The sequence below is a fragment of the Hippocampus zosterae genome, chromosome 1 (genome assembly GCF_025434085.1).
Source record: "Hippocampus zosterae strain Florida chromosome 1, ASM2543408v3, whole genome shotgun sequence".
Classification (NCBI taxonomy): domain Eukaryota; kingdom Metazoa; phylum Chordata; class Actinopteri; order Syngnathiformes; family Syngnathidae; genus Hippocampus; species Hippocampus zosterae.
Window position 1 is genome coordinate 10127202 of NC_067451.1, and position 9196 is coordinate 10136397.

Genomic DNA, 9196 nt, shown 5'->3' on the forward strand with positions numbered 1-9196 from the left:
GATTGATGTTGGTGGAAAAAAAATGCACAAAATGAATTCTTGCACTTAAATTTGGCTTGCTGTTCAGCAACCTCATGCCATCCTTGAATGGTAATTTTTATGCAAAAGAGGCCTTTGCACTGGCCAAAAAAATCACATTACGTGGTTATTTTGTTGACAGCTTCAAACCCTTTGTTAATGGCTTAGGTTCATGGATCTTTTATACATGCATTGAGAAATGTACTATGGGAAATTACATATATTAAGAGCACGTATTTTGCATGTATAGTCATATTTTTGTGCTTATTTAGACTAAAACCATACGCAGCATCTGGTCCCCGCAGTAGCACTAGCAATCCGGTATTTATGTTGCCCATCGCTTAAATAGATAGATAGGGGAGCAAGGCCGCGTTCAAATTTTGCCAACCGTTTCAACACCGCAAACTCCCACTTTAAGTATTTCACTTATTTTTACACTCGCATGGAAGTTAAAACCTCTTAAGTACTGTAATGCTAATCTACGGATCCAGCAAACCTCACGGCAGCTCTTTGTACTTTGCATGAAGCCTCCAATAACTAATTTTAACTATACGTTACGGAACCATGGAGTAGAAGGACAGAACGGTTCACTCACTGACATATTTTCATATATGGGCAGGGTAAAATTTACTTGGCTATTTAATTTTACGCTTGATTGCTGGGCAGGCACCACAGAGACCAAACTATTTGTGTACAAACAATCAAGTTTTCCCATAATATATTCCCTTTAAGAACATAGCAGTGTAGATAATAGAAAACAAGCAGTAAGGTAGGTACTGAGGAAACTTTTTTTTATTTCCTACAATCAACTCTGAAGAAAGACAGTCATGTGCATTCATTCCCACGTTAACATTCACTCATCATACTTGTCCCTATACATTGTAATGCTAAAGGGTACAGTCATAACAATAACAATTTGAAAGAAAATCTCACGTTCTACACTAGGAGACATTTTCAGAAATCAAAGCAACACTGAGCGGGTTTATTTCTGTCCAAAGCTATCAAATGTCACGCAGATGCTCTCACAGCAATACCTCTACGAATACACTGTGTGTGCGCGCACAGGAAGCGAGGCTCCTGTTGTTTGTCCTTCACAGCCATCGGCTTCTATTGTTGTTCTGCTGTTTGTATCATGGCGACGTCTTATCCATCCATTGGCTCGATGGCGATGTCCGTTCTGTGATCACATGGGGATTTTAAGGCTTTCTGGAGTCCACGTCAAGGTACTGTAATTGTTAATCTGCCTGTACATGAAATGTGTTGGACCAGCCCCTTGTGTTCTCATGTAGTTATTTATTTTGCTGTTTCCAAATTGGACTCTTGAAGCTGCGGGTATTTAAACACAAGCGGTGCAGCAACACATGTAGACAGATGATATGAGAAAATTCGTACTATTTATCCTCGTAATGAAAAACGAGTACATTTACTGCATCTTAGCGAGTCACATGTTAAACTTCTTTTGTTTCTCTATTATACTGCCCCTAGGTGGCCAAAGCACATATACCAGAAGGGGCACAATGTGGGACTGGAACAGAAAAATAGCATTTCCATTTATTTTAATGGTGAAAAATGATTTGAGATGGAAGCATTTTGAGTTGCAAGGGTAGTCATGGATTGATTTAAACTTTGAGTATCAGTCAAGGCATGGACACTATTGGCAATTCAAAAATTTTTTTAGGGGGGTGGTATCCATTATTCGTACTTTTTTGTTGTTGTTGTTGTTACTTGCGGCAGGGCTTAATCCCCGACCAACATGAATGGCAGCGATTGACAGGATCTGCTATGCTCTGGTTAAACAAGTATGACAGAAATTCTGTTTATTACATAAACTTGATGGGCAAACGAGACTTACTTTTCTGCACTTGTATGACTGTCACCAATTGCATATACTGTGCTCTCGATTACAAAAACTGTTGTCTGCTGCCTTTAATGTTGAGACTGTGTGACCGTTTTTTTTTGTGTGTGTTATAGAAGCAACAATATTGCATTTATTTTTGGACCTGTATGACAGTTACAAACATGAGCTAGATTGACGGATACACTGAATGTTGAGCTGTTGTTGCACAGACTATAAACAGAACTGAAAATTGACACTGTAGCAGAATGCACTACACCGATGATGATGACCTCACCTGAGCTAAAGAGGCCTTTAGTCCAATTGGCTGTGGTTCATAAAATACACAAACACATAAGAGAAAAGAAATCAAACAACCCATCGCGGGCATCACAATACAACATGGACGTGTTTGCCTTCAGCCCGGGTTAACTTACACTTCTGCCATATGCGACATTGGAGGGTAAAAATAAAACAAAACAAAAAAAAAAAACAGTCAATCAAATGTGATGTATATAGATTAAAAAAATGGGAAGAATGAAGCTAAGCTCACCTGCTGGCTTGGGGGACATCAGCGTCAACGGGAGGTCGACCGCGACGTCACTAGAAAACAAGTCGGGTAACATTTGTAAGAAGGCAGATGTAAATATTTTGTTTAGAAGCGGGGTTGCATGTACCTCGATGTAAGGCCACCCAGCAGGCTTTTGTGGAGACAAACAATAAAATGAAGACTTGGTTTTCACAATGGAGCACAGCCTTAATCAATTGACATGACAAATGATGAAACCCTACCCTCCTCCAGACACCATCAGGTTGACTTTGACTTTGTACGACACGAGAATTCCCTGCATCTCCTTATTATCTTGACTCCTGTGGGAAGACGGAAATAGTTGACCTTTTACACCTTGAGGATTTGCTCTTAAGACCCGATAAGTGGATGACACAACACGGCGTTGTATCTCCATCACCCAATAAGCGGATGAAAAGACTGTCCTGAGCTCAGCGTAAGCCCTCTGCTCAAAGCTCTTACAAGGTAGTGGAGGCCAGGTTTGTGTCCTCGTCTTTTAGGCGCCCGTCCACTGACAGTCCGCGCTTCTCTTTGTTGTTGGCCAGCAGCGGGGTCACTTGGAAGGTTTTCTCGAATGTAGAATTGCCGTTAATTGTCTCCCTGTGGGTTAAAAAAAGTGGAATACATTGTGGGAAGATGGAAACAATATTTTCCCTTTTTAGGCACAAGCTTTACCCAAACTCCTCTGTGCAGACGGGCTTTGTGTAAGTGTCAGAGGAATACAGCGCCACATTTGTCAGCTGCTCGACTAAAAGAAAACAAACCAAAACAAAACATACATTTATTAGCATTGCACCCGGGCTTTCTTGCTTTTCCTTCAAGGATCACATTCAATTTTATTTAACTGTGATTTAGCCAGGTAAGGCAATCTAAAATAGATGATCCTTTGTGACCTGGCCGCAGAGTAAAAAAAAATAAAGCAAACATGAAAGCAAATTAAAATACGTGTGCAACCAAACTGTACAATGTGATATAGTGACATTTACATAATACGTGACGCGGGAGGAATATGGTGAATAAAAAGGTGCGGTGATTGTGTACGGTATCGAAACAATGATATTCGGATGAATGAAGTGGGCTTTGTTGATTTATTATTATATTTCTTCTTCTTTCTTCTTTCTACCCAGAATCTTGCTGCTGTAGACTGTAAATTTCCCCAGTGTGGGACAAATAAAGGATATCTTATCTTATTATTTGTTACCGTGTCTTGTAGTCATTTGTGGCAGAAAATAGAAAGGATCGACCAAAATTAGTGTGGACCTTGCAAACAAAGAGATTAATGAAACTGCTGGGGCGGTGATTGCCAGTGTTGGTATGCATGGTGAGCAGAGAGACGAGGTAGGGGTCGGTCTGTTCAATGTGTTTAGCCTGGACAAATTCCTTATGCTCACCTATGATTTGGATTTTCTTCACCACTTTTGTGGTTTCGTTGTTGATTTTTACACTAACAGTGATGGGATCGCCGTGGTAATAGACCTGGAAAGAGGGACATCATCAGATTAATTTAGTAACTGAATGTTACCACCAAAATTATTTGCCGCCACCTCTTTGTCGAGGGAGGCTTCCATGTGAATGGGTTTGTCCGACATCATGAACTGCTTGGTGATTTCCGACTTGGGTCCGGCGTTATTTTTGGTTGGTGCAAACTGGATTTTTCGAATCATCAGGCGACAAGTGTCCCTAAGGCAGACATGTTTATCATGAACGTAACACGACACTGTCTTGATTGGGAAACACACGGCACACGTACTTCTTTGCGATGGTTTCGTCAGCATTGTTTGCTTCGTTGGCAATGTAAGCTTTGACCTCAAAGTCCACGCCGCAAGCCTGCAGAGGGAGGACATCGGAGTGAAGTTTCAAGGCCAGGGACATACTGGTGAAAATCAAGACGTCAGCTGTAGTACCTTGCCAGAATCATTCGGCCCAGGTTGTAAGGCGACTGAGCAGGGGAGGTTCGGTGGCATCTGAGACCGGGAGGAACAAGACATTTGCAAGATGATAAAGAAATGAAGTCGCGATCGTGAGCTGGGAAGAAAATAAGATGCTCCCTCACCTGGAAGGCAAAGGGATACCCTTGCTCTCCGACTTTCTTCAGGAGGGATTCCTGCATAGGTGATTTTGTTGCATTGCCGTCTGTGGGCGGATAAACCTGAACGCGATTTATCCAGATATCTTTTCTGCAGGACAGTCCGATCACGTCCAAATCGTCACTTCCGTAGCGGAAGGCACAAGCAAGGTATACGAACACTACAAAAGAGAGAGACTCAATCGAGAGTGCTGCTTCTGGCCAGCTTTGCAAGTCGGACCGGTGATAATCAAGTACCTTTTTTGCCATCGAGTCCGGAGGGATCCACTTTAACAACTCCATCTGGGATTGAGAAAGGATCAACGACATTAGGCTCCATGGAGACAAAATTACACAGTACGTGCGAGGAAAGGCTGAACTTTGCCACCCACCGACCACTTCCACCGAATCCACATTGTCCACAAAGTCTCTCTTGCCTAAGTACAAGGCAATCTGAGGGAAATGGAAAAGCAAGCATTTCAAAGTTTCTTCTCCACCAGGTCGCGAGACTTTAAGAGTTATTTTAAGGAGTTGGAGAAAAAAAAGCAACGGCAGTCCTATCCCCAAGAGTGTTCCGTAATAACTATCTGGCAGAGGCCACTTACATGTCCGTTGCCGCTGGTCTTCTTGAAAACTCTGGAGCAGAGGGAAACAGACTCTCATTCTAAATCCACTTTTAGGAAGATCAAATCAGTCCTCTCAATGATTTGGTCGGATATCATAATGCAGAGGTTTCGTATTTTAATGAAAGTCGAACTGGTAGTTTTTAATATATTATTTGACTATATCGCCCCTTCTATTAAATGACATAACCTTCCAGGACGATCCTAAGTGCTCATGTCAAGCATGTTAATCCTCCGCATTCTTCTCATCTGTTGTGTGCCATATAATCGAGTTAAAAAGTTTTCCCGCTGTTTTGTAAACATGTCCTGTGAGATCAATCAAATTGCCACGATCCACCCTAATCAGGAATTATTCATGTACGAAAGGCGTTAGATAGGCCACACGGTGAAGGTGTTTTATCCGCGATCAAATCTGCAAATTTCTGATTCGATTCCCCCATAATTCCAGCGGTATCCACGAGTCAACATGTTGACTCACTTGGATGAAGCCGACTTGGTTTGTTTTCAACCCTTTTGACAGAAACTCTTAGCATACCAGAAACTACCAAGCATCGTCGCTACACATATTGCATAAGCATGACAAAAGCCACAACTGCACCATATTGAATCGAATCGGGGTCCCACTGAATCGAATCAAGTTTTATCGTGGCATTTTAAATTCGTTACGTCCTTGAATCTTCTCATATTGAATTGCGTTTTGTGGAGCGAGGCGCAGCACCTACTTCCTTGAATTAAACAGTATCCATCATTAAACTGGTTAAAATGTCTAAAGAAATGCAATATATTATTCAAAACAGAATCATGACTATGTATGCAGTAGACAATTCTATTCTCAAAATACTTACTTTGACATTTTGAAGGTGAAAAAAAATACGGTCTGCGTGTGGGGGAGGGGCGAGGGGAGAAAAACAGTCAAGTCAAATATCAGTCTCTCTCCCCCAAATCATGACAATTAATTAACCTAAGAAAATTAAATGAAGAGAAAAACACCTCACTCACCACTGTCGTTCTTCCTCCGTCGTGAGTCTGTTAACTGTGCGCCGTGTGAGTGTGTCGCTCACTCCCTCCCCGTTGCCCTTTATAGTTTGACCTCTGACCTCCGTAGTCCTCTTGTCATCTTAAAACTGTGTTTTAAGGAGAGGTTGTTTTCCACTCAATCTGATTAATTGATTACAACACGGCGGTTTTGGTGCTCGCGGGGTGTAAAAATAATTTCTGGGTTATGTGACTTCCAAAGAAAAAGCCCTTTTGGTGAACAGCCAAATCCTCTTCTTTAGATATGTTGGTTGTGTGGTTATTTTCTGCAGCCTAATTGCACTGCTGAATTCTATCGCACATAACTTAAATTACATTGTTAATATTTCTCTATGGAGTAACAATTACAAAAACGGACGAAAACCCTCCAACAACTCACAGATCATGTATCGATGTAATTCTAATACAGTAATCACAATTATTGATGAGTTTAAAAGTACTGCGAGAGCCTAATCTTCAAAGATTGTTTTGTGAATAGGATAGGCACGTCTTTTTAAGAGTGGTATTAGTTGGATTTTGGTTGTTATGGCAGCCAAAGTGACAGATGGCTCCTTGACCGAGCTGCCGACAATCTGTGGCCGCATTAAACGCTGGTGCACTGCTGTTAAAATAATGAGACTCTGCAATTCGTGGAATTCCCTTTGCCAGTTACTGCCACAATCCATGGCGTTTACCTTTATTACGGGGGAATCGAAAAGCCACAATGTAAATAAAACAGACTTATGTTTAGGCTTGAAAGTCAGAATGTGATTTTTTTTTTCTTGCTCTTGTTCTCACAAATTTTAAAATGTCATTTTGGTCGTAGGATTGCAGGAATAACAACAATAATAATAATAATAAATATAAGTAAACGATGTGAAAGACAATTGTAAATAGCACTGCGATTTATCCATTTTGCACTTAATTGAACGGTGTTTGTTGGTTTTTTTTTTCTTCTTTCTTCTTTCTACCTACATTCTTGCTGCTGGAGGCTGTAAATTTCCCCAGTGTGGGACAAATCAAGGATATCTTATCTTAAATGTATACCGATGTACCTAGCACACATACTTTCATCACTCTTTTGTTAAATGTGTTTGATTAACAAATCCCATGTTTAAAACACTTATTTTTTAATGGACGCTGACCCTTTTGCAGTCCAACTACAATAATGATAAGATTGCTCACTTAACAGTGAACGTTGTTATCTTTGCGTCGGCAGAATCTTCATTTGGTTTTTCATTAGATTTGTCGAGCTGATGCAACGTCTAGTGATGTCATCGTCGCGCTGGGTATCACCAAGGCCCACATTTGCCTCTTGTGATCCGCCCGAGTGTCAACTGTTCTCCATAGCGCAAGGCCACTGGGGTAAATCTGTGGGTGGATCTGCGCCGGATTTTCACACTTCTTCGGGCCAAGTTCATTGATTAATGAGTGAGGCGGATTCTGTAGAAGATTTTGACACGTTGAGAGTCGAACAGAATTAAAACGCTGGCCTCCTTGCAGCCGATATCCTGCGGCAAGGCTTGAAGAGCTGCTTAAAGTCAGTTAGGCACAGTGGGTAATGTCATTTGAACTGTCAAACGGATAGACTCCATGATACATACGGTCTGAATCTTCAAGCCAAGGGACACTTTGCATTCAAGCGAAAAGCAGAAAGAATTTCACAAACCTGAAGGCAAACTATTCATTTTGGCTCCGAAATGTGGAACACGGGGGCATTTATGTAGCCTCGGAAAGCAAGAGTTGCCCTCACTTTGCAGACATTATACCAAGCAAAGCTCTTACTTGTTTGATGACAATCTGGAGTGCAAGCTTTTTAACATTTCACCGCACGAGGCATTACCAAACTTGGTTTACAGTTTGCCAGGATAACGGTAGACAGGCTGTTACCTAAACTTAAAGTCAATCTTTTCCAAGTCTCGTCAGTTATCATGGGAAATCCGTTGCATTTTCTTTCATAATAAAAGAATATTTGTGTTCCGGAGGATGGATGAGTGTTCTGCAACAAGTATCTTTCCTTCCTGCTCTTTTGCTTGAATTTGCTTTCCTTCGCTGTGCCTGAGCGAGGTCTCACATGCAAGTCGACCTTTAATCTCCTTATGGTTAAGCTCGTGCTGTTTTAGGTTCACGCTTAATTTAGACGGTGAACTTTCCTGGGTGTTCCCAACGTATTTCAGCCATGTGGAATGACCTTGTTTTAGTAAGGACGGTCTTCAGCGTACCGAATTTAGGCGGTCATGTAGCTTTTGTTGCTATAACAGGAACGCATTCTATCCTAAGCTCAGCTATGCTTATGTTTAAGAGTGTATACACAGAGAGACAATCGGGAGGTTTTTGTCACCCCTCTCCAACCAAAGATGTTTTAGGTCTCATGAGACTGTCCTAGAAGATTATCCTTACGTCTGAGGTGGGTTTAGAGTGGATTTGTCCCAGTAACGGGGTCCAAAATTTGATTTGATTTGACTTTTTAGAAGGTCTCCCATAGGAGAAGCCTGTCTCGGAGGACAGTCCCTCTGTGCTGCTACATACGTTGAGCAAAAAACATACATATACACAACACAACATAATTAGGACAATTACATACAAGACAAGACAGTATACACTCTACACCCATTGGACACTATATTACAGTCATATGCACCCCTCCTCACTCAAAATGAGAGAATCTCAAACAGTAAAAGTGTTCAATATTCGTGACCAAACTTTTTTGTGTGTGGTCAAAATCGACACCTCTCAGGAAAAGATGCTCACTATCTTAATCTTATGCATCTCCAGTGTGTCTCGCAACATCGATTAGAACTGATATGGGTTCCGGATTTTGAGAGTTTCCTCAAGTCTGGAGTCTAGACGACAGAGTCTTTTCTAATGACCAGTTAGCGTAACACAATGAACATCGTTTGGATAAAACAATGTCTCATTTAAACCACAGAAATGTCGGTTTCCATCGTACCAGTCTTTCCCACGCTTTCTCCGCTCGAGACCCAAATTAGAAATCTGCTTCCTCCATGGGAGTGAAACCGCAACTAAATTACATCATGTTTTGCCACAACGTCGACATATATACTGATAGAGCA

At 41.4% G+C, this 9196-nt stretch overlaps 1 protein-coding gene across 2 annotated transcripts; it reads right to left on the reverse strand.

Annotated features, from left to right (window-relative positions):
* Nucleotides 1-792: 792 nt before the first annotated feature.
* Nucleotides 793-6210, reverse strand: arr3b (arrestin 3b, retinal (X-arrestin)). 2 transcript variants are annotated; one of them, XM_052069530.1, is made up of 17 exons: nt 6108-6208; nt 5954-5985; nt 5091-5121; nt 4878-4938; nt 4744-4788; nt 4474-4667; nt 4325-4384; nt 4171-4247; nt 3965-4100; nt 3812-3896; nt 3096-3168; nt 2883-3020; nt 2645-2722; nt 2530-2553; nt 2406-2455; nt 2151-2293; nt 793-1195 (listed from the first exon to the last, which is right to left on the reverse strand). In XM_052069530.1, exons 2-16 carry the CDS (start codon nt 5959-5961, stop codon nt 2286-2288), a joined length of 1068 nt encoding a protein of 355 aa, XP_051925490.1. In that variant the 5' UTR covers nt 5962-5985; nt 6108-6208; the 3' UTR covers nt 793-1195; nt 2151-2285. The 2 variants fall into 2 exon arrangements, with proteins under 2 accessions (XP_051925490.1, XP_051925428.1); XM_052069468.1 differs by lacking the exon at nt 2151-2293 and having other exon boundaries at nt 6108-6210.
* Nucleotides 6211-9196: the final 2986 nt, after the last annotated feature.